At 49.3% G+C, this 26,452-nt stretch overlaps 1 protein-coding gene across 1 annotated transcript in view; it reads left to right on the top strand.

Annotated features, from left to right (window-relative positions):
- SLC39A4 (solute carrier family 39 member 4) overlaps positions 1-26,452 on the top strand; it is a 121,984-nt gene that overhangs the window by 58,948 nt on the left and 36,584 nt on the right. The window contains exons 7-8 of the mRNA XM_063921053.1: positions 266-409; positions 19,304-19,423. Of these exons, the coding sequence (XP_063777123.1) occupies positions 266-409; positions 19,304-19,423 (264 nt within the window). The remainder of the gene's footprint in view (positions 1-265; positions 410-19,303; positions 19,424-26,452) is intronic.

The raw sequence follows: 26,452 nt of genomic DNA, 5'->3' as shown, positions 1-26,452 counted from the left end.
TTACCCCACTGACTGTAGTCAGAGATAGTGCAGAGGGAGAACCAAGAGCGTGGAGACCTTGCTTACAGGAATCCCAAAATGACCCCCCCCCCCCCCCCCCCACTGCCCCCATGTAACTGATCAATGCCACACAGCCAGGATTAGTAAGCGGACACCTGAATCCCCAGCAGCCTCTATAGCGCCGGCACCAGCGTCTACCTCTCATTCATGAAGATCAGGTCTCAGCTGCAGATGTGAATGAGCCATTATTCTGCTTTCTGTACAGTTCCTGGGTCTCCACGGCCACAGCGACAGCCACAATCACCAAGATGAGGACCGCACTCACCTATGGAAGCTGCTGGCTGTTCTGGGCGGCCTCTACAGCTTTTTCCTGCTAGAGAAGTTCTTCAGCATCCTCCTGGCACAGCAGGTATGATGGTGTGTGAGATGGGTGATCTGATACTACAGCTTCTTCTTGCTGGAGAAGTTCTTCAGCATCCTCCTGGCACAGCAGGTATGAGGGTGTGTGAGATGGGTGATCTGATACTACAGCTTCTTCCTGCTGGAGAAGTTCTTCAGCATCCTCCTGGCACAGCAGGTATGATGGTGTGTGAGATGGGTGATCTGATACTACAGCTTCTTCCTGCTGGAGAAGTTCTTCAGCATCCTCCTGGCACAGCAGGTATGAAGGTGTGTGAGATGGGTGATCTGATACTACAGCTTCTTCCTGCTGGAGAAGTTCTTCAGCATAGTCCTGGCACAGCAGGTATGATGGTGTGTGAGATAGGTGATCTGATACTACAGCTTCTTCCTGCTGGAGAAGTTCTTCAGCATCCTCCTGGCACAGCAGGTATGAGGGTGTGTGAGATGGGTGATCTGATACTACAGCTTCTTCCTGCTGGAGAAGTTCTTGAGCATCCTCCTGGCACAGCAGGTATGAGGGTGTGTGAGATGGGTGATCTGATACTACAGCTTCTTCCTGCTGGAGAAGTTCTTCAGCATCCTCCTGGCACAGCAGGTATGAGTGTGTGTGAGATGGGTGATCTGATACTACAGCTTCTTCCTGCTGGAGAAGTTCTTCAGCATCCTCCTGGCACAGCAGGTATGAGGGTGTGTGAGATGGGTGATCTGATACTACAGCTTCTTCCTGCTGGAGAAGTTCTTCAGCATCCTCCTGGGACAGCAGGTATGAGGGTGTGTGAGATGGGTGATCTGATACTACAGCTTCTTCCTGCTGGAGAAGTTCTTCAGCATCCTCCTGGCACAGCAGGTATGAGGGTGTGTGAGATGGGTGATCTGATATTACAGCTTCTTCCTGCTGGAGAAGTTCTTCAGCATCCTCCTGGCACAGCAGGTATGAGGGTGTGTGAGATGGGTGATCTGATACTACAGCTTCTTCCTGCTGGAGAAGTTCTTCAGCATCCTCCTGGCACAGCAGGTATGATGGTGTGTGAGATGGGTGATCTGATACTACAGCTTCTTCCTGCTGGAGAAGTTCTTCAGCATAGTCCTGGCATGGTAGGTATGAGGGTGTGTGAGATGGGTGATCTGATACTACAGCTTCTTCCTGCTGGAGAAGTTCTTCAGCATCCTCCTGGCACAGCAGGTATGAGGGTGTGTGAGATGGGTGATCTGATACTACAGCTTCTTCCTGCTGGAGAAGTTCTTCAGCATCCTCCTAGCACAGCAGGTATGAGGGTGTGTGAGATGGGTGATCTGATACTACAGCTTCTTCCTGCTGGAGAAGTTCTTCAGCATCCTCCTGGCACAGCAGGTATGATGGTGTGTGAGATGGGTGATCTGATACTACAGCTTCTTCCTGCTAGAGAAGTTCTTCAGCATCCTCCTGGCACAGCAGGTATGAGGGTGTGTGAGATGGGTGATCTGATACTACAGCTTCTTCCTGCTGGAGAAGTTCTTCAGCATCCTCCTGGCACAGCAGGTATGTGTGTGTGTGAGATGGGTGATCTGATACTACAGCTTCTTCCTGCTGGAGAAGTTCTTCAGCATCCTCCTGGTACAGCAGGTATGATGGTGTGTGAGATGGGTGATCTGATACTACAGCTTCTTCCTGCTGGAGAAGTTCTTCAGCATCCTCCTGGCACAGCAGGTATGAGGGTGTGTGAGATGGGTGATCTGATACTACAGCTTCTTCCTGCTGGAGAAGTTCTTCAGCATAGTCCTGGCACAGCAGGTATGAGTGTGTGAGATGGGTGATCTGATACTACAGCTTCTTCCTGCTGGAGAAGTTCTTCAGCATCCTCCTGGCACAGCAGGTATAATGGTGTGTGAGATGGGTGATCTGATACTACAGCTTCTTCCTGCTGGAGAAGTTCTTCAGCATCGTCCTGGCACGGCAGGTATGAGGGTGTGTGAGATGGGTGATCTGATACTACAGCTTCTTCCTGCTGGAGAAGTTCTTCAGCATCGTCCTGGCACGGCAGGTATGAGGGTGTGTGAGATGGGTGATCTGATACTACAGCTTCTTCCTGCTGGAGAAGTTCTTCAGCAACCTCCTGGCACAGCAGGTATGAGGGTGTGTAAGATTGGTGATCTGATACTACAGCTTCTTCCTGCTGGAGAAGTTCTTCAGCATCCTCCTGGCACAGCAGGTATGATGGTGTGTGAGATGGGTGATCTGATACTACAGCTTCTTCCTGCTGGAGAAGTTCTTCAGCATAGTCCTGGCACAGCAGGTATGATGGTGTGTGAGATGGGTGATCTGATACTACAGCTTCTTCCTGCTGGAGAAGTTCTTCAGCATCCTCCTGGCACAGCAGGTATGATGGTGTGTGAGATGGGTGATCTGATACTACAGCTTCTTCCTGCTGGAGAAGTTCTTCAGCATCCTCCTGGCACAGCAGGTATGATGGTGTGTGAGATGGGTGATCTGATACTACAGCTTCTTCCTGCTGGAGAAGTTCTTCAGCATCCTCCTGGCACAGCAGGTATGAGGGTGTGTGAGATGGGTGATCTGATACTACAGCTTCTTCCTGCTGGAGAAGTTCTTCAGCATCCTCCTGGCATGGCAGGTATGATGGTGTGTGAGATGGGTGATCTGATACTACAGCTTCTTCCTGCTGGAGAAGTTCTTCAGCATCCTCCTGGCACAGCAGGTATGATGGTGTGTGAGATGGGTGATCTGATACTACAGCTTCTTCCTGCTGGAGAAGTTCTTCAGCATCCTCCTGGCACAGCAGGTATGAGGGTGTGTGAGATGGGTGATCTGATACTACAGCTTCTTCCTGCTGGAGAAGTTCTTCAGCATCGTCCTGGCACGGCAGGTATGAGGGTGTGTGAGATGGGTGATCTGATACTACAGCTTCTTCCTGCTGGAGAAGTTCTTCAGCATAGTCCTGGCATGGCAGGTATGATGGTGTGTGAGATGGGTGATCTGATACTACAGCTTCTTCCTGCTGGAGAAGTTCTTCAGCATCCTCCTGGCACAGCAGGTATGAGGGTGTGTGAGATGGGTGATCTGATACTACAGCTTCTTCCTGCTGGAGAAGTTCTTCAGCATAGTCCTGGCACAGCAGGTATGATGGTGTGTGAGATGGGTGATCTGATACTACAGCTTCTTCCTGCTGGAGAAGTTCTTCAGCTTCCTCCTGGCACAGCAGGTATGAGGGTGTGTGAGATGGGTGATCTGATACTACAGCTTCTTCCTGCTGGAGAAGTTCTTCAGCATCGTCCTGGCACGGCAGGTATGAGGGTGTGTGAGATGGGTGATCTGATACTACAGCTTCTTCCTGCTGGAGAAGTTCTTCAGCATAGTCCTGGCATGGCAGGTATGATGGTGTGTGAGATGGGTGATCTGATACTACAGCTTCTTCCTGCTGGAGAAGTTCTTCAGCATCCTCCTGGCACAGCAGGTATGAGGGTGTGTGAGATGGGTGATCTGATACTACAGCTTCTTCCTGTTGGAGAAGTTCTTCAGCATCCTCCTGGCACAGCAGGTATGAGGGTGTGTGAGATGGGTGACCTGATACTACAGCTTCTTCCTGCTGGAGAAGTTCTTCAGCATCCTCCTGGCACAGCAGGTATGATGGTGTGTGAGATGGGTGATCTGATACTACAGCTTCTTCCTGCTGGAGAAGTTCTTCAGCATCCTCCTGGCACAGCAGGTATGATGGTGTGTGAGATGGGTGATCTGATACTACAGCTTCTTCCTGTTGGAGAAGTTCTTCAGCATCCTCCTGGCACAGCAGGTATGAGTGTGTGTGAGATGGGTGATCTGATACTACAGCTTCGTCCTGCTGGAGAAGTTCTTCAGCATCCTCCTGGCACAGCAGGTATGAGGGTATGTGAGATGGGTGATCTGATACTAGAGCTTCTTTCTGCTGGAGAAGTTCTTCAGCATCCTCCTGGTACAGCAGGTATGATGGTGTGTGAGATGGGTGATCTGATACTTCAGCTTCTTCCTGCTGGAGAAGTTCTTCAGCATCCTCCTGGCACAGCAGGTATGATGGTGTGTGAGATGGGTGATCTGATACTACAGCTTCTTCCTGCTGGAGAAGTTCGTCAGCATACTCCTGGCATGGCAGGTAGGCGAGGGTGTGTGAGATGGGTGATCTGATACTACAGCTTCTTCCTGCTGGAGAAGTTCTTCAGCATCCTCCTGGCACAGCAGGTATGAGGGTGTGTGAGATGGGTGATCTGATACTAGAGCTTCTTCCTGCTGGAGAAGTTCTTCAGCATCCTCCTGGCACAGCAGGTATGCGGGTGTGTGAGATGGGTGATCTGATACTACAGCTTCTTCCTGCTGGAGAAGTTCTTCAGCATCCTCCTGGCACAGCAGGTATGATGGTGTGTGAGATGGGTGATCTGATACTACAGCTTCTTCCTGCTGGAGAAGTTCTTCAGCTTCCTCCTGGCACAGCAGGTATGATGGTGTGTGAGATGGGTGATCTGATACTACAGCTTCTTCCTGCTGGAGAAGTTCTTCAGCATCCTCCTGGCACAGCAGGTAGGAGTGTGTGTGAGATGGGTGATCTGATACTACAGCTTCTTCCTGCTGGAGAAGTTCTTCAGCATCCTCCTGGCACAGCAGGTATGATGGTGTGTGAGATGGGTGATCTGATACTACAGCTTCTTCCTGCTGGAGAAGTTCTTCAGCATCCTCCTGGCACAGCAGGTATGATGGTGTGTGAGATGGGTGATCTGATACTACAGCTTCTTCCTGCTGGAGAAGTTCTTCAGCTTCCTCCTGGCACAGCAGGTATGAGGGTGTGTGAGATGGGTGATCTGATACTACAGCTTCTTCCTGCTGGAGAAGTTCTTCAGCATCCTCCTGGCACAGCAGGTATGATGGTGTGTGAGATGGGTGACCTGATACTACAGCTTCTTCCTGCTGGAGAAGTTCTTCAGCATCCTCCTGGCACAGCAGGTATGAGGGTGTGTGAGATGGGTGATCTGATACTACAGCTTCTTCCTGCTGGAGAAGTTCTTCAGCATCCTCCTGGCATGGTAGGTATGAGGGTGTGTGAGATGGGTGATCTGATACTACAGCTTCTTCCTGCTGAAGAAGTTCTTCAGCATCCTCCTGGCATGGCAGGTATGATGGTGTGTGAGATGGGTGATCTGATACTACAGCTTCTTCCTGCTGGAGAAGTTCTTCAGCTTCCTCCTGGCACAGCAGGTATGATGGTGTGTGAGATGGGTGATCTGATACTACAGCTTCTTCCTGCTGAAGAAGTTCTTCAGCATCCTCCTGGCATGGCAGGTATGATGGTGTGTGAGATGGGTGATCTGATACTACAGCTTCTTCCTGCTGGAGAAGTTCTTCAGCTTCCTCCTGGCACAGCAGGTATGATGGTGTGTGAGATGGGTGATCTGATACTACAGCTTCTTCCTGCTGAAGAAGTTCTTCAGCATCCTCCTGGCATGGCAGGTATGATGGTGTGTGAGATGGGTGATCTGATACTACAGCTTCTTCCTGCTGGAGAAGTTCTTCAGCTTCCTCCTGGCACAGCAGGTATGATGGTGTGTGAGATGGGTGATCTGATACTACAGCTTCTTCCTGCTGAAGAAGTTCTTCAGCATCCTCCTGGCATGGCAGGTATGATGGTGTGTGAGATGGGTGATCTGATACTACAGCTTCTTCCTGCTGGAGAAGTTCTTCAGCATCCTCCTGGCACAGCAGGTATGATGGTGTGTGAGATGGGTGATCTGATACTACAGCTTCTTCCTGCTGGAGAAGTTCTTCAGCATCCTCCTGGCACAGCAGGTATGATGGTGTGTGAGATGGGTGATCTGATACTACAGCTTATTCCTGCTGGAGAAGTTCTTCAGCATCCTCCTGGCACAGCAGGTATGAGTGTGTGTGAGATGGGTGATCTGATACTACAGCTTCTTCCTGCTGGAGAAGTTCTTCAGCTTCCTCCTGGCACAGCAGGTATGAGGGTGTGTGAGATGGGTGATCTGATACTACAGCTTCTTCCTGCTGGAGAAGTTCTTCAGCATCCTCCTGGCACAGCAGGTATGAGGGTGTGTGAGATGGGAGATCTGATACTACAGCTTCTTCCTGCTGGAGAAGTTCTTCAGCATCCTCCTGGCACAGCAGGTATGATGGTGTGTGAGATGGGTGATCTGATACTACAGCTTCTTCCTGCTGGAGAAGTTCTTCAGCATCCTCCTGGCATGGCAGGTATGAGGGTGTGTGAGATGGGTGATCTGATACTACAGCTTCTTCCTGCTGGAGAAGTTCTTCAGCATCCTCCTGGCACAGCAGGTATGAGGGTGTGTGAGATGGGTGATCTGATACTACAGCTTCTTCCTGCTGGAGAAGTTCTTCAGCTTCCTCCTGGCACAGCAGGTATGAGGGTGTGTGAGATGGGTGATCTGATACTACAGCTTCTTCCTGCTGGAGAAGTTCTTCAGCATCCTCCTGGCACAGCAGGTATGAGGGTGTGTGAGATGGGTGATCTGATACTACAGCTTCTTCCTGCTGGAGAAGTTCTTCAGCTTCCTCCTGGCACAGCAGGTATGAGGGTGTGTGAGATGGGTGATCTGATACTACAGCTTCTTCCTGCTGGAGAAGTTCTTCAGCATCCTCCTGGCACAGCAGGTATGAGTGTGTGTGAGATGGGTGATCTGATACTACAGCTTCTTCCTGCTGGAGAAGTTCTTCAGCATCCTCCTGGCACAGCAGGTGAGGGTGTGTGAGATGGGTGATCTGATACTACAGCTTCTTCCTGCTGGAGAAGTTCTTCAACATCCTCCTGGCACAGCAGGTATGAGGGTGTGTGAGATGGGTGATCTGATACTACAGCTTCTTCCCGCTGGAGAAGTTCTTCAGCATCCTCCTGGCACAGCATGTATGAGGGTGTGTGAGATGGGTGATCTGATACTAAAGCTTCTTCCCGCTGTAGAAGTTCTTCAGCATCCTCCTGGCACAGCAGGTATGATGGTGTGTGAGATGGGTGATCTGATACTACAGCTTCTTCCTGCTGGAGAAGTTCTTCAGCATCCTCCTGGCACAGCAGGTATGAGGGTGTGTGAGATGGGTGATCTGATACTACAGCTTCTTCCTGCTGGAGAAGTTCTTCAGCATCCTCCTGGCATGGTAGGTATGAGGGTGTGTGAGATGGGTGATCTGATACTACAGCTTCTTCCTGCTGGAGAAGTTCTTCAGCATAGTCCTGGCACAGCAGGTATGAGGGTGTGTGAGATGGGTGATCTGATACTACAGCTTCTTCCTGCTGGAGAAGTTCTTCAGCATCCTCCTGGCACAGCAGGTAAGAGGGTGTGTGAGATGGGTGATCTGATACTAGAGCTTCTTCCTGCTGGAGAAGTTCTTCAGCATCCTCCTGGCACAGCAGGTATGAGTGTGTGTGAGATGGGTGATCTGATACTACAGCTTCTTCCTGCTGGAGAAGTTCTTCAGCATCCTCCTGGCACAGCAGGTATGAGGGTGTGTGAGATGGGTGATCTGATACTACAGCTTCTTCCTGCTGGAGAAGTTCTTCAGCTTCCTCCTGGCACAGCAGGTATGAGGGTGTGTGAGATGGGTGATCTGATACTACAGCTTCTTCCTGCTGGAGAAGTTCTTCAGCATCCTCCTGGCACAGCAGGTATGAGTGTGTGTGAGATGGGTGATCTGATACTACAGCTTCTTCCTGCTGGAGAAGTTCTTGAGCATCCTCCTGGCACAGCAGGTGAGGGTGTGTGAGATGGGTGATCTGATACTACAGCTTCTTCCTGCTGGAGAAGTTCTTCAACATCCTCCTGGCACAGCAGGTATGAGGGTGTGTGAGATGGGTGATCTGATACTACAGCTTCTTCCCGCTGGAGAAGTTCTTCAGCATCCTCCTGGCACAGCATGTATGAGGGTGTGTGAGATGGGTGATCTGATACTAAAGCTTCTTCCCGCTGTAGAAGTTCTTCAGCATCCTCCTGGCACAGCAGGTATGATGGTGTGTGAGATGGGTGATCTGATACTACAGCTTCTTCCTGCTGGAGAAGTTCTTCAGCATCCTCCTGGCACAGCAGGTATGAGTGTGTGTGAGATGGGTGATCTGATACTACAGCTTCTTCCTGCTGGAGAAGTTCTTCAGCATCCTCCTGGCACAGCAGGTATGAGGGTGTGTGAGATGGGTGATCTGATACTAGAGCTTCTTTCTGCTGGAGAAGTTCTTCAGCATCCTCCTGGTACAGCAGGTATGATGGTGTGTGAGATGGGTGATCTGATACTTCAGCTTCTTCCTGCTGGAGAAGTTCTTCAGCATCCTCCTGGCACAGCAGGTATGATGGTGTGTGAGATGGGTGATCTGATACTACAGCTTCTTCCTGCTGGAGAAGTTCGTCAGCATACTCCTGGCATGGCAGGTAGGCGAGGGTGTGTGAGATGGGTGATCTGATACTACAGCTTCTTCCTGCTGGAGAAGTTCTTCAGCATCCTCCTGGCACAGCAGGTATGAGGGTGTGTGAGATGGGTGATCTGATACTAGAGCTTCTTCCTGCTGGAGAAGTTCTTCAGCATCCTCCTGGCACAGCAGGTATGCGGGTGTGTGAGATGGGTGATCTGATACTACAGCTTCTTCCTGCTGGAGAAGTTCTTCAGCATCCTCCTGGCACAGCAGGTATGATGGTGTGTGAGATGGGTGATCTGATACTACAGCTTCTTCCTGCTGGAGAAGTTCTTCAGCTTCCTCCTGGCACAGCAGGTATGATGGTGTGTGAGATGGGTGATCTGATACTACAGCTTATTCCTGCTGGAGAAGTTCTTCAGCATCCTCCTGGCACAGCAGGTAGGAGTGTGTGTGAGATGGGTGATCTGATACTACAGCTTCTTCCTGCTGGAGAAGTTCTTCAGCATCCTCCTGGCACAGCAGGTATGATGGTGTGTGAGATGGGTGATCTGATACTACAGCTTCTTCCTGCTGGAGAAGTTCTTCAGCATCCTCCTGGCACAGCAGGTATGATGGTGTGTGAGATGGGTGATCTGATACTACAGCTTCTTCCTGCTGGAGAAGTTCTTCAGCTTCCTCCTGGCACAGCAGGTATGAGGGTGTGTGAGATGGGTGATCTGATACTACAGCTTCTTCCTGCTGGAGAAGTTCTTCAGCATCCTCCTGGCACAGCAGGTATGATAGTGTGTGAGATGGGTGACCTGATACTACAGCTTCTTCCTGCTGGAGAAGTTCTTCAGCATCCTCCTGGCACAGCAGGTATGAGGGTGTGTGAGATGGGTGATCTGATACTACAGCTTCTTCCTGCTGGAGAAGTTCTTCAGCATCCTCCTGGCATGGTAGGTATGAGGGTGTGTGAGATGGGTGATCTGATACTACAGCTTCTTCCTGCTGAAGAAGTTCTTCAGCATCCTCCTGGCATGGCAGGTATGATGGTGTGTGAAATGGGTGATCTGATACTACAGCTTCTTCCTGCTGGAGAAGTTCTTCAGCTTCCTCCTGGCACAGCAGGTATGATGGCGTGTGAGATGGGTGATCTGATACTACAGCTTCTTCCTGCTGAAGAAGTTCTTCAGCATCCTCCTGGCATGGCAGGTATGATGGTGTGTGAGATGGGTGATCTGATACTACAGCTTCTTCCTGCTGGAGAAGTTCTTCAGCTTCCTCCTGGCACAGCAGGTATGATGGTGTGTGAGATGGGTGATCTGATACTACAGCTTCTTCCTGCTGAAGAAGTTCTTCAGCATCCTCCTGGCATGGCAGGTATGATGGTGTGTGAGATGGGTGATCTGATACTACAGCTTCTTCCTGCTGGAGAAGTTCTTCAGCTTCCTCCTGGCACAGCAGGTATGATGGTGTGTGAGATGGGTGATCTGATACTACAGCTTCTTCCTGCTGGAGAAGTTCTTCAGCATCCTCCTGGCATGGCAGGTATGAGGGTGTGTGAGATGGGTGATCTGATACTACAGCTTATTCCTGCTGGAGAAGTTCTTCAGCATCCTCCTGGCACAGCAGGTATGAGGGTGTGTGAGATGGGTGATCTGATACTACAGCTTCTTCCTGCTGGAGAAGTTCTTCAGCTTCCTCCTGGCACAGCAGGTATGAGGGTGTGTGAGATGGGTGATCTGATACTACAGCTTCTTCCTGCTGGAGAAGTTCTTCAGCATCCTCCTGGCACAGCAGGTATGAGGGTGTGTGAGATGGGTGATCTGATACTACAGCTTCTTCCTGCTGGAGAAGTTCTTCAGCTTCCTCCTGGCACAGCAGGTATGAGGGTGTGTGAGATGGGTGATCTGATACTACAGCTTCTTCCTGCTGGAGAAGTTCTTCAGCATCCTCCTGGCACAGCAGGTATGAGTGTGTGTGAGATGGGTGATCTGATACTACAGCTTCTTCCTGCTGGAGAAGTTCTTGAGCATCCTCCTGGCACAGCAGGTGAGGGTGTGTGAGATGGGTGATCTGATACTACAGCTTCTTCCTGCTGGAGAAGTTCTTCAACATCCTCCTGGCACAGCAGGTATGAGGGTGTGTGAGATGGGTGATCTGATACTACAGCTTCTTCCCGCTGGAGAAGTTCTTCAGCATCCTCCTGGCACAGCATGTATGAGGGTGTGTGAGATGGGTGATCTGATACTAAAGCTTCTTCCCGCTGTAGAAGTTCTTCAGCATCCTCCTGGCACAGCAGGTATGATGGTGTGTGAGATGGGTGATCTGATACTACAGCTTCTTCCTGCTGGAGAAGTTCTTCAGCATCCTCCTGGCACAGCAGGTATGAGGGTGTGTGAGATGGGTGATCTGATACTACAGCTTCTTCCTGCTGGAGAAGTTCTTCAGCATCCTCCTGGCATGGTAGGTATGAGGGTGTGTGAGATGGGTGATCTGATACTACAGCTTCTTCCTGCTGGAGAAGTTCTTCAGCATAGTCCTGGCACAGCAGGTATGAGGGTGTGTGAGATGGGTGATCTGATACTACAGCTTCTTCCTGCTGGAGAAGTTCTTCAGCATCCTCCTGGCACAGCAGGTAAGAGGGTGTGTGAGATGGGTGATCTGATACTAGAGCTTCTTCCTGCTGGAGAAGTTCTTCAGCATCCTCCTGGCACAGCAGGTATGAGTGTGTGTGAGATGGGTGATCTGATACTACAGCTTCTTCCTGCTGGAGAAGTTCTTCAGCATCCTCCTGGCACAGCAGGTATGAGGGTGTGTGAGATGGGTGATCTGATACTACAGCTTCTTCCTGCTGGAGAAGTTCTTCAGCTTCCTCCTGGCACAGCAGGTATGAGGGTGTGTGAGATGGGTGATCTGATACTACAGCTTCTTCCTGCTGGAGAAGTTCTTCAGCATCCTCCTGGCACAGCAGGTATGAGTGTGTGTGAGATGGGTGATCTGATACTACAGCTTCTTCCTGCTGGAGAAGTTCTTGAGCATCCTCCTGGCACAGCAGGTGAGGGTGTGTGAGATGGGTGATCTGATACTACAGCTTCTTCCTGCTGGAGAAGTTCTTCAACATCCTCCTGGCACAGCAGGTATGAGGGTGTGTGAGATGGGTGATCTGATACTACAGCTTCTTCCCGCTGGAGAAGTTCTTCAGCATCCTCCTGGCACAGCATGTATGAGGGTGTGTGAGATGGGTGATCTGATACTAAAGCTTCTTCCCGCTGTAGAAGTTCTTCAGCATCCTCCTGGCACAGCAGGTATGATGGTGTGTGAGATGGGTGATCTGATACTACAGCTTCTTCCTGCTGGAGAAGTTCTTCAGCATCCTCCTGGCACAGCAGGTATGAGTGTGTGTGAGATGGGTGATCTGATACTACAGCTTCTTCCTGCTGGAGAAGTTCTTCAGCATCCTCCTGGCACAGCAGGTATGAGGGTGTGTGAGATGGGTGATCTGATACTACAGCTTCTTCCTGCTGGAGAAGTTCTTCAGCATCCTCCTGGCATGGTAGGTATGAGGGTGTGTGAGATGGGTGATCTGATACTACAGCTTCTTCCTGCTGGAGAAGTTCTTCAGCTTCCTCCTGGCACAGCAGGTATGAGGGTGTGTGAGATGGGTGATCTGATACTACAGCTTCTTCCTGCTGGAGAAGTTCTTCAGCATCCTCCTGGCACAGCAGGTATGAGGGTGTGTGAGATGGGTGATCTTATACTACAGCTTCTTCCTGCTGGAGAAGTTCTTCAGCATCCTCCTGGCACAGCAGGTATGAGTGTGTGTGAGATGGGTGATCTGATACTACAGCTTCTTCCTGCTGGAGAAGTTCTTCAGCATCCTCCTGGCACAGCAGGTATGAGTGTGTGTGAGATGGGTGATCTGATACTACAGCTTCTTCCTGATGGAGAAGTTCTTCAGCATCCTCCTGGCACAGCAGGTATGATGGTGTGTGAGATGGGTGATCTGATACTACAGCTTCTTCCTGCTGGAGAAGTTCTTCAGCATCCTCCTGGCACAGCAGGTATGAGGGTGTGTGAGATGGGTGATCTGATACTACAGCTTCTTCCTGCTGGAGAAGTTCTTCAGCTTCCTCCTGGCACAGCAGGTATGATGGTGTGTGAGATGGGTGATCTGATACTACAGCTTCTTCCTGCTGGAGAAGTTCTTCAGCTTCCTCCTGGCACAGCAGGTATGATGGTGTGTGAGATGGGTGATCTGATACTACAGCTTCTTCCTGCTGGAGAAGTTCTTCAGCATCCTCCTGGCACAGTAGGTATGAGGGTGTGTGAGATGGGTGATCTGATACTACAGCTTCTTCCTGCTGGAGAAGTTCTTCAGCATCCTCCTGGCACAGCAGGTATGAGGGTGTGTGAGATGGGTGATCTGATACTACAGCTTCTTCCTGCTGAAGAAGTTCTTCAGCATCCTCCTGGCATGGCAGGTATGATGGTGTGTGAGATGGGTGATCTGATACTACAGCTTCTTCCTGCTGGAGAAGTTCTTCAGCTTCCTCCTGGCACAGCAGGTATGATGGTGTGTGAGATGGGTGATCTGATACTACAGCTTCTTCCTGCTGAAGAAGTTCTTCAGCATCCTCCTGGCATGGCAGGTATGATGGTGTGTGAGATGGGTGATCTGATACTACAGCTTCTTCCTGCTGGAGAAGTTCTTCAGCATCCTCCTGGCACAGCAGGTATGATGGTGTGTGAGATGGGTGATCTGATACTACAGCTTCTTCCTGCTGGAGAAGTTCTTCAGCATCCTCCTGGCACAGCAGGTATGATGGTGTGTGAGATGGGTGATCTGATACTACAGCTTCTTCCTGCTGGAGAAGTTCTTCAGCATCGTCCTGGCACGGCAGGTATGAGGGTGTGTGAGATGGGTGATCTGATACTACAGCTTCTTCCTGCTGGAGAAGTTCTTCAGCATCCTCCTGGCACAGCAGGTATGATGGTGTGTGAGATGGGTGATCTGATACTACAGCTTATTCCTGCTGGAGAAGTTCTTCAGCATCCTCCTGGCACAGCAGGTATGAGTGTGTGTGAGATGGGTGATCTGATACTACAGCTTCTTCCTGCTGGAGAAGTTCTTCAGCATCCTCCTGGCACAGCAGGTATGATGGTGTGTGAGATGGGTGATCTGATACTACAGCTTCTTCCTGATGGAGAAGTTCTTCAGCATCCTCCTGGCACAGCAGGTATGAGTGTGTGTGAGATGGGTGATCTGATACTACAGCTTCTTCCTGCTGGAGAAGTTCTTCAGCATCCTCCTGGCACAGCAGGTATGAGGGTGTGTGAGATGGGTGATCTGATACTACAGCTTCTTCCTGCTGGAGAAGTTCTTCAGCATCCTCCTGGCACAGCAGGTATGAGGGTGTGTGAGATGGGTGATCTGATACTACAGCTTCTTCCTGCTGGAGAAGTTCTTCAGCATCCTCCTGGCACAGCAGGTATGAGGGTGTGTGAGATGGGTGATCTGATACTACAGCTTCTTCCTGCTGGAGAAGTTCTTCAGCATCCTCCTGGCACAGCAGGTATGATGGTGTGTGAGATGGGTGATCTGATACTACAGCTTCTTCCTGCTGGAGAAGTTCTTCAGCATCCTCCTGGCATGGTAGGTATGAGGGTGTGTGAGATGGGTGATCTGATACTACAGCTTCTTCCTGCTGGAGAAGTTCTTCAGCATCCTCCTGGCACAGCAGGTATGATGGTGTGTGAGATGGGTGATCTGATACTAGAGCTTCTTCCTGCTGGAGAAGTTCTTCAGCATCCTCCTGGCACAGCAGGTATGATGGTGTGTGAGATGGGTGATCTGATACTACAGCTTCTTCCTGCTGGAGAAGTTCTTCAGCATCCTCCTGGCACAGCAGGTATGAGTGTGTGTGAGATGGGTGATCTGATACTACAGCTTCTTCCTGCTGGAGAAGTTCTTCAGCATCCTCCTGGCATGGTAGGTATGAGGGTGTGTGAGATGGGTGATCTGATACTACAGCTTCTTCCTGCTGGAGAAGTTATTCAGCATCCTCCTGGCACAGCAGGTATGAGGGTGTGTGAGATGGGTGATCTGATACTACAGCTTCTTCCTGCTGGAGAAGTTCTTCAGCATCCTCCTGGCACAGCAGGTATGATGGTGTGTGAGATGGGTGATCTGATACTACAGCTTCTTCCTGCTGGAGAAGTTCTTCAGCATAGTCCTGGCACAGCAGGTATGAGGGTGTGTGAGATGGGTGATCTGATACTACAGCTTCTTCCTGCTGGAGAAGTTCTTCAGCATCCTCCTGGCACAGCAGGTATGAGGGTGTGTGAGATGGGTGATCTGATACTACAGCTTCTTCCTGCTGGAGAAGTTCTTCAGCATCCTCCTGGCACAGCAGGTATGAGGGTGTGTGAGATGGGTGATCTGATACTACAGCTTCTTCCTGCTGGAGAAGTTCTTCAGCATCCTCCTGGCACAGCAGGTATGAGTGTGTGTGAGATGGGTGATCTGATACTACAGCTTCTTCCTGCTGGAGAAGTTCTTCAGCATCCTCCTGGCACAGCAGGTATGATGGTGTGTGAGATGGGTGATCTGATACTACAGCTTCTTCCTGCTGGAGAAGTTCTTCAGCATAGTCCTGGCACAGCAGGTGTGATGGTGTGTGAGATGGGTGATCTGATACTACAGCTTTGCAGGTCTGAACTGCTGTAATAGAAGATACAGGTGATTACTTATAGCCAACAGAAATCCAATTATTGATGAGTGTTCTTATGAAGCCACTGTCTGTGTCCTGGCGTTGCTCTGACTATTGCAGGGACTACCTGATGGTCTGACTGGTTGCCCCGGGCTGCATATTTTCCAGGGCCTGTCTGGGACAATGGACTTTCTTCAATGGTCCTTTTTCTCCATGTACAGTGTAACATAAGATGAATTGTCACAAGGGATATTATTCTAATAATGTACCTACAATATCAGTCCAAGTCAATGCTCCTTCCTAGGAACCCGAACTAGTGTTATATGCAGGGCTGGACTGGCCCACAGGGGTACAGGGGAAACACCCGGTGGGCCATAATGCCTTTGTGCCCCCCCCTTTCCTCTATGGATTAGGTTGATTATACTTCTGTTACTGTATAATGCACAGGACTATGGTGTATTCTCTACAGTGTATTGCTGTTATTATCTGGTACAATATCATGCATGAATCAACAGTATTTACTATATATATATTTATCAGGGGCCCAGACCAAGCACTCGCTAATAGTTAGCCAAGACTCTAAGCATGGACCCCTACCACTGCATCTCACGGTGGGCCCTTCATGCCTCAGTCCATCACTGGTTATATGGAGTTACCCGGAGATCGGTAACTGCGGGTAGTGGTACTGTGCAATACCATGCTCCATCCCGAGGCTGCCACTGGTGGTAGTGGTACTGTGCAATACCATGCTCCATCCCGAGGCTGCCACTGGTGGTAGTGGTACTGTGCAATACCATGCTCCATCCCCAAGGTCGCCACTGGTGGTAGTGGTACTGTGCAGTACCATGCTCCATCCCCAAGGTCGCCACTGGTGGTAGTGGTACTGTGCAGTACCTTGCTCCATAGCTCCATCCCTAGGCTGCCACTGGTGGTAGTGGTACTGTGCAGTACCATGCTCCATAGCTCCATCCCTAGGCTGCCACTGGTGGTAGTGGTACTGTGCAGTACCTTGCTCCTTAGCTCCATCCCAAGGTCACCACTGGGGGTAGTGGTACTGTTCAGTACCATGCTACATAGCTCCATCCCTAGGCTGCCACTGGTGGTAGTGGTACTGTGCAGTATCTTGCTCCTTAGCTCCATTCCTAGGCTGCCACTGGTGGTAGTGGTACTGTGCAGTACCTTGCTCCTTAGCTCCATCCCAAGGCCACCACTGGTGGTAGTGCTACTGTGCAGTACCATGCCACATAGCTCCATCCCTAGGCTGCCACTGGTGGTAGTGGTACTGTGCAGTATCTTGCTCCTTAGCTCCATCCCAAGGCCACCACTGGTGGTAGTGCTACTGTGCAGTACCATGCCACATAGCTCCATCCCTAGGCTGCCACTGGTGGTAGTGGTACTGTGCAGTATCTTGCTCCTTAGCTCCATTCCTAGGCTGCCACTGGTGGTAGTGGTACTGTGCAGTACCTTGCTCCATCCCTAGGCTGCCACTGGTGGTAGTGGTACTGTGCAGTACCTTGCTCCATAGCTCCATCCCTAGGCTGCCACTGGTGGTAGTGGTACTGTGCAGTACCATGCTCCATAGCTCCATCCCTAGGCTGCCACTGGTGGTAGTGGTACTGTGCAGTATCTTGCTCCTTAGCTCCATTCCTAGGCTGCCACTGGTGGTAGTGGTACTGTGCAGTACCTTGCTCCATCCCTAGGCTGCCACTGGTGGTAGTGGTACTGTGCAGTACCTTGCTCCATAGCTCCATCCCTAGGCTGCCACTGGTGGTAGTGGTACTGTGCAGTACCATGCTCCATAGCTCCATCCCTAGGCTGCCACTGGTGGTAGTGGTACTGTGCAGTACCTTGCTCCTTAGCTCCATCCCTAGGCTGCCACTGGTGGTAGTGGTACTGTGCAGTACCTTGCTCCATCCCTAGGCTGCCACTGGTGGTAGTGGTACTGTGCAGTATCTTGCTCCTTAGCTCAATCCCTAGGCTGCCACTGGTGGTAGTGGTACTGTGCAGTACCTTGCTCCATCCCTAGGCTGCCACTGGTGGTAGTGGTACTGTGCAATATCTTGCTCCTTAGCTCAATCCCTAGGCTGCCACTGGTGGTAGTGGTACTGTGCAGTACCTTGCTCCTTAGCTCCATCCCAAGGCCACCACTGGTGGTAGTGCTACTGTGCAGTACCATGCCACATAGCTCCATCCCTAGGCTGCCACTGGTGGTAGTGGTACTGTGCAGTATCTTGCTCCTTAGCTCCATTCCTAGGCTGCCACTGGTGGTAGTGGTACTGTGCAGTACCTTGCTCCATCCCTAGGCTGCCACTGGTGGTAGTGGTACTGTGCAGTACCTTGCTACATCCCTAGGCTGCCACTGGTGGTAGTGGTACTGTGCAGTATCTTGCTCCTTAGCTCCATCCCTAGGCTGACACTGGTGGTAGTGGTACTGTGCAGTATCTTGCTCCTTAGCTCCATCCCTAGGCTGCCACTGGTGGTAGTGGTACTGTGCAGTACCTTGCTACATCCCTAGGCTGCCACTGGTGGTAGTGGTACTGTGCAGTATCTTGCTCCTTAGCTCCATCCCTAGGCTGACACTGGTGGTAGTGGTACTGTGCAGTACCTTGCTCCATCCCTAGGCTGCCACTGGTGGTAGTGGTACTGTGCAAGAATGAAATAAGGTTAATATAACATTATAAATGCTAGCTGTAATATGGTAATGCAATATCACGCCTTGTGCATGTGATCCGAGCAGCGTCCCAGGACACACCATCGGCCGGTTTTGTGCCCCATGTGGTTAAACAAGCTGGCCGCCGCAGGTCTTATCGAGAGGCCGGGAAATCTCCATCCTCTGGCGGCACTCCCCCACAACATTGGCAACACGCCTCCGTTTTTGGGAACCGGAAGCCATTGCAGCCCCTTCCCCACCCCCAAATGGCATCAGACTGTCAATCACTGACAGTCAGCTGCTGTAGTGCGAACAACGCGCAGACCAGGGCTGTTTCTAGCCAATTTGGCTCCCAGTGCGAGATTTAAAAATGCGCCCCCCATGACATAAAAAATGTGCCCCCCCACCCCACACACACCTAGATGGAAAAAACAACAACTTGCGCGCGCACTCGGCAAGGGGGCGTGGCCTCATCTAAATGGGTGTGGTCTCATTTAAATGGGCATGGCCTCGTCTGAAAAGACTACCTCACAATCCAGTTTTTGACCCTGCTCCAACAGATCACGACCACCACAGGAAAAAAAAAATTCAACCATATTGAGCCCCACACAGTAATGCCCTTGATACATTAAATCCCCACACTACTGCAGGGAAGAGTCCCCATTTTACACATTGAGAGAGAGAGAGAGAGAATACTTACAGAGGTGATTACCGCTCTTCGGCCCGCCTCACCAGTCGCTCCTCGCGCAGGCCTTTCCCTCTTCCTAACTTGGATCCCCCTCTGTACTCCGCTCGGGGGGGGGGGGGGGGGGTTTCGCGGAGTGACGGTGTTGGGTCCCCAGAAACGGCCCTGGCGCAGACCATACTGCACAGCACTGAATGCCAGTACTATGTGGCCTGTGCCACTGAACCACCGGGACCTGAGTCACGCCCAGTAGGTACCCTGCTTCAGTATTAGACATCTATACGGGAGGGCTCCTTACCATCATTTACTAAACTACCAAAGCTTTGCTCAGTAAGTGGGCACCGCTATCTCTGGAAGAGCCGGGATGAGTTATGGCCGCCGGGGGACGGTGACGCAGGTAGCGCATGATTCATAAATGGCTCCTTTAGTCTTTTACACAATGTGGAACATGTGACAATGTGTGTTGTGTGTATTTGAACACTAGGAGGAAGAAGGTGAGCATAACGGCCACGGACACGGTGACCACGGAGTGTCCCTGCAGAATTACCATGAGGAACAGAGGAAGAGGAAACAGCAGAAGCAATCAGAGTCTCGCGCAGACCTGGTATGAATTCTATCATTACAAATACATACTAGTGATGTGCACCGGAAATTTTTCGGGTTTTGGTTTTGGATTCGGTTCCGCGGCCGTGTTTTGGATTCGGACGCGTTTTGGCAAAACCTCCCTGAAAATTTTTTGGCGGATTCGGGTGTGTTTTGGATTCGGGTGTTTTTTACAAAAAACCCTCAAAAACAGCTTAAATCATAGAATTTGGGGGTCATTTTGATCCCATAGTATTATTAACCTCAATTACCATAATTTCCACTCATTTTCAGTCTATTCTGAACACCTCTCACCTCACAATATTATTTTTAGTCCTAAAATTTGCACCGAGGTCGCTGGATGACTAAGCTAAGCGACCCAAGTGGGTGACACAAACACCTGGCCCATCTAGGAGTGGCACTGCAGTTTTCTAGCGAGAGGATGAGTGCTTCCATCCTCATGTGAATCTGAACCACTAGCCATGAACATAGGCCAGGGCCTCAGCCGTTCCTTGCCACTCCGTGTCCTAAATGGCATATTGGCAAGTTTACGCTTCTCATCAGACGCTTTTAATTTAGATTTTTGGGTCATTTTACTGAACTTTTGGTAGAGCAGTGGACTACTGTACCGTACTGCTATATATATACTGGTGGTCAGCAAAATTCTGCACTGTCCTCCTACTATATACTGCGCACAACTAAAATGCAGCACAGGTATGGATGGATAGTATACTTGACGACACAGAGGTAGAGCAGTGGACTACTATACCGTACTGCTATATATTATATACTGGTGGTCACAGCAACATTCTGCACTGTCCCCTCCTACTATATATACTGCGCACAACTAAAATACAGCACAGGTATGGATGCATAGTATACTTGACGACACAGAGGTAGAGCAGTGGACTACTGTACCGTACTGCTATATATATACTGGTGGTCAGCAAAATTCTGCACTGTCCTCCTACTATATACTGCGCACAACTAAAATGCAGCACAGGTATGGATGGATAGTATACTTGACGACACAGAGGTAGAGCAGTGGACTACTATACCGTACTGCTATATATTATATACTGGTGGTCACAGCAACATTCTGCACTGTCCCCTCCTACTATATATACTGCGCACAACTAAAATGCAGCACAGGTATGGATGGATAGTATACTTGATGACACAGAGGTAGAGCAGTGGACTACTGTACCGTACTGATATATATATACTGGTGGTCACAGCAACATTCTGCACTGTCCCCTACTACTATATACTGCGCACAACTAAAATGCAGCACAGGTATGGATGCATAGTATACTTGACGACACAGAGGTAGAGCAGTGGACTACTGTACCGTACCGCTATATATATACTGGTGGTCACAGCAACATTCTGCACTGTCCCCTCCTACTATATATACTGCGCACAACTAAAATGCAGCACAGGTATGGATGCATAGTATACTTGATGACACAGAGGTAGAGCAGTGGCCTACTGTACCGTACTGATATATATATACTGGTGGTCATAGCAACATTCTGCACTGTCCCCTCCTACTATATATACTGCGCACAACTAAAATGCAGCACAGGTATGGATGCATAGTATACTTGATGACACAGAGGTAGAGCAGTGGACTACTGTACCGTACTGCTATACTGGTGGTCAGCAAAATTTTGCACTGTCCTCCTACTATATATTACAATGCAGCACAGATATGGAGCGTTTTTCAGGTAGAGAACGTAGATATTTTCAGCACACTGAGCACAGGTATTTGCAGCACACTGAGCACAGATATTTGCAGCACACTGAGCACAGATATTTGCAGCACACTGAGCACAGATATTTGCAGCACACTGAGCACAGAAACTGAGAGAACGCTGCACGTCCTCTCGCTGTCATCTCCAATGCACGAGTGAAAATGGCGGTGACGCGTGGCTCCTTATATAGAATACGAATCTCGCGAGAATCCGACAGCGGGATGATGACGTTCGGGCGCGCTCGGGTTAACCGAGCAAGGCGGGAAGATCCGAGGCTGCCTCGGAACCGTGTAAAATGGGTGAAGTTCGGGGGGGGGGGGGGTTCGGATCCCGAGGAACCGAACCCGCTCATCACTAATACACAGTCACATTATTCTGACCACCTCCCACATGTCACGTCAGCAGCGCGCAGCCCATGAAGTACGTCAAGTGTTGTGCACTGGCTTGGTGGGTACAATGCACCCGGAAAGTATTCACAGCGCTTTACTTTTTCCACATTTTGTTTCGTTACAGCCTTATTCCAATATGGAATAAATTCATTTTCCCTCAAAATTCTACACACAATACCCCAGAATGACAACGTGAAAAAAGTTTTTGTTTAATTTTTGCAAATTTATTAAAAATAAAAAACTAAGAAAGCACATGTACATAAGTATTCACAGCCTTTGCCATGAAGCTCAAAATTGAGCTCAGGTGCATCCTGTTTCCACTGATAATCCTTGAGATGTTCCTACAGTTTAATTGGAGTCCTCCTGTGGTAAATTCAGTTGATTGGACATGAGTTGGAAAGGCACATACCTGTCTCTATACAAGGTCCCACACTTGACAGTGCATGTCTGAGCACAAACCAAGCATGAAGTCAAAGGACTTGTCTGTAGACCTCCAAGAGAGGATTGTCTCGAAGCACAAATCTGGGGAAGGGTACCAAAAAATATCTGCTGCTTTGAAGGTCCCAATGAGCACAGTGACCTCCATCATCCATAAATGGAAGAAGTTCAGAACCACCAGGACTCTTCCTAGAGTTGGCCGGCCATCTAAACTGAGCAATCGGGGCTGAAGGGCCATAGTCAGGGAGGTGACCAAGAACCTAATGGTCACTCTGTCAGAGCTATAGCATTCCTCTGTGGAGAGAGAACCTTCCAGAAGGACAACCATTTCTATAGCAATCCACCAATCAGGCCTGTATGGTAGAGTGGTCAGAAGGAAGCCACTCGTAAAAAGCACATGGCAGCCCACCTGGAGTTTGCCAAAGTGCACCTGAAGGACTCTCAGACCATGAGAAACAAAATTCTCTGGTCTAATGAGACAAAGATTGAACTCTTTGGATTGAATGCCAGGCGTCATGTTTGGAGGAAACCAGGCACCCCTCATCACCAGGCCAATACCATCCCTACAGTGAAGCATGGTGGTGGCAGCATCATACTGTGGGGATGTTTTTTCAGCGACAGGAACTGGGAGACTAGTCAGGATAGAGGGAAAGATGAATGTAGCAACGGTTCTTCTTCCAGCAGGACAACGACCCTAAGCACACAGCCAAGATATCAAAGGAGTGCCTTCGGGACAACTCTGTGAATGTCTTGGAGTGGCCCAGCCAGAGCCCAGACTTGAATCTGATTGAACATCTCTGGAGAGATCTGAAAATGGCTGTGCACCGACGCTTCTCATCCAACCTGATGGAGCTTGAGAGGTGCTGCAAAGAGGAATGGGCGAAACTGCCCAAAGATAGTTGTGCCAAGCTTGTGGCATCATATTCAAAAAGACTTAAGGCTGTAATTGCTGCCAAAGGTGCATCAACAAAGTATTGAGCAAAGGCTGTGAATACTTATGTACATGTGATTTCTTAGTTTTTTATTTTTAATAAATTTACAAAAATCTCAAAACCACTTTTTTCACGTTGTCATTCTGGGGTATTGTGTGTAGAATTTTGAGGGGAAAAAATGAAGTTATTTAATTTTGGAATAAGGCTGCAACATAACAAAATGTGGAAAAAGTGAAGCACTGTGAATACTTTCCGGATGCACTGTACTCTCCATAGATCGAAAATGAGACGGGGAACGTATGCAGCAAACTGTTTCATCACAAGTTTTCATGCTGCGGGGAAATGATGACCGGCAGGAGATTGTGTAATACTACATCACGGGGGTGTAGTATGGTATGCCGGCGGTTGGGCTCCCGGCGACCAGCATACCGGCGCCGGGAGCCCGACCATCGGCATACCGACACCGTGGCGAGCGCAAAGGAGCCCCTTGCGGGCTCGCTGCGCTCGCCACGATACAGGCACGGTGGGGCGCTACGCACGCCACGCTATTTTGTTCTCCCTCCAGGGGGGTCGTGGACCCCCACGAGGGAGAATATGTGCCGGTATGCCGGGTGTCAGGATTCCGGCGTCGGTATACTGTGCGCCGGGATCCCGACATTCGGCAAAATGAAGACCACCCGTGATGCATGCAGTGTCATGTATGTGGTCATGTGTGACATGATGCCGTAATAATCATGTGGTAACATATCAGATACAGGGAGCACAATATATACACATGGTCATGTGGTGACATATCAGTTACAGGGAGCGCCATATATACACAGGGTCATGTGGTGACATATCAGTTACAGGGAGCACCATATATACACAGGGTCATGTAGTAACATCTCAGTTACAGGGAGCACCATATATACACAGGGTCATGTGGTAACATCTCAGTTACAGGGAGCACCATATATACACAGGGTCATGTGGTGACATATCAGTTACAGGGAGCACCATATATACACAGGGTCATGTGGTAACATATCAGTTACAGGGAGCACCATATATACACAGGGTCATGTAGTAACATATCAGTTACAGGGAGCACCATATATACACAGGGTCATGTAGTAACATATCAGTTACAGGGAGCACCATATATACACAGGGTCATGTAGTAACATATCAGTTACAGGGAGCACCATATACACAGGGTCATGTGGTAACATAGCAGTTACAGGGAGCACCATATATACACAGGGTCATGTGGTGACATATCAGTTACAGGTAGCACAATATATACACAGGGTCATGTAGTAACATATCAGTTACAGGGAGCACCATATATACAGGGTCAGGTGGTAACATATCAGTTACATAGAGCACCATATATACAGGGTCATATAGTAACATATCAGTTACATAGAGCACCATATATACACAGGGTCATGTAGTAACATATCAGTTACAGGGAGCACCATATACACAGGGTCATGTAGTAACATATCAGTTACAGGGAGCACCATATATACACAGGGTCATGTGGTACCATATCAGTTACATAGAGCACCATATATACAGGGGCATGTAGTAACATATCAGTTACAGGGAGCACCATATACACAGGGTCATGTGGTAACATATCAGTTACAGGGAGCACCATATACACAGGGTCATGTGGTAACATAGCAGTTACAGGGAGCGCCATATATACACAGGGTCATGTAGTAACATATCAGTTACAGGGAGCACCATATACACAGGGTCATGTGGTAACATATCAGTTACAGGGAGCACCATATATACACAGGGTCATGCAGTAACATATCAGTTACAGGGAGCACCATATACACAGGGTCATGTGGTAACATAGCAGTTACAGGGAGCGCCATATATACACAGGGTCATGTAGTAACATATCAGTTACAGGGAGCACCATATTTACACAGGGTCATGTGGCAACATATCAGTTACAGGAAGCACCATATATACACAGGGTCATGTGGTAACATATCAGTTACAGGGAGCACCATATATATACAGGGTCATGTAGTAACATATCAGTTACAGGGAGCACCATGGTGGTCATTCCGAGTTGTTCGCTCGCAAGGCGATTTTAGCAGAGTTGCTCACGCTAAGCCGCCGCCTACTGGGAGTGAATCTTAGCTTCTTAAAATGCGAACGAAAGATTCGCAATATTGCGATTACAAACTTCTTAGCAGTTTCAGAGTAGCTTCAGACTTACTCGGCATCTGCGATCAGTTCAGTGCTTGTCGTTCCTGGTTTGACGTCACAAACACATCCAGCGTTCGCCCAGACACACCCCCGTTTCTCCAGCCACTCCCGCGTTTTTTCCGGAAACGGTAGCGTTTTTTCCCACACGCCCATAAAACGGCCTGTTTCCGCCCAGAAACACCCATTTCCTGTCAATCACACTACGATCGCCGGAGCGAAGAAAAAGCCGTGAGTAAAAATACTATCTTCATAGCAAATTTGCTTGGCGCAGTCGCAGTGCGGACATTGCGCATGCGCACTAAGCGGAAAATCGCTGTGATGCGATGAAATTTACAGAGCGAACGACTCGGAATGACCACCCATATACACAGGGTCATGTGGTAACATAGCAGTTACAGGGAGCGCCATATATACACAGGGTCATGTAGTAACATATCAGTTACAGGGAGCACCATATATACACAGGGTCATGTGGTAACATAGCAGTTACAGGGAGCACCATATATACACAGGGTCATGTGGTAACATATCAGTTACAGGGAGCACTATATATACACAGGGTCATGTAGTAACATATCAGTTACAGGGAGCACCATATATACACAGGGTCATGTGGTAACATATCAGTTACAGGGAGCACCATATATACACAGGGTCATGTGGTAACATATCAGTTACAGGGAGCACCATATATATACAGGGTCATGTAGTAACATATCAGTTACAGGGAGCACCATATATACACAGGGTCATGTGGTAACAGATCAGTTACAGGGAGCACCATATATACACAGGGTCATGTGGTAACATATCAGTTACAGGGAGCACCATATATACACAGGGTCATGTGGTAACATATCAGTTGCAGGGAGCACCATATATATACAGGGTCATGTAGTAACATATCAGTTACAGGGAGCACCATATATACACAGGGTCATGTAGTAACAAATCAGTTACAGGGAGCACCATATATACACAGGGTCATGTGGTAACATATCAGTTACAGGGAGCACCATATATACACAGGGTCATGTGGTAACATATCAGTTACAGGAAGCACCATATATACAGGGTCATGTAGTAACATATCAGTTACATAGAGCACCATATATACACAGGGTCATGTAGTAACATATCAGTTACAGGGAGCACCATATATACACAGGGTCATGTAGTAACATATCAGTTACAGGGAGCACCATATACACAGGGTCATGTGGTAACATATCAGTTACAGGGAGCGCCATATATACACAGGGTCATGTAGTAACATATCAGTTACAGGGAGCACCATATACACAGGGTCATGTGG

The sequence above is a fragment of the Pseudophryne corroboree genome, chromosome 5 (assembly GCF_028390025.1).
Source record: "Pseudophryne corroboree isolate aPseCor3 chromosome 5, aPseCor3.hap2, whole genome shotgun sequence".
NCBI classification, from domain to species: Eukaryota; Metazoa; Chordata; class Amphibia; order Anura; family Myobatrachidae; genus Pseudophryne; species Pseudophryne corroboree.
The sequence above is the reverse complement of the archived record's forward strand: the minus strand, read 5'-3'. Positions and strand labels throughout refer to the sequence as shown.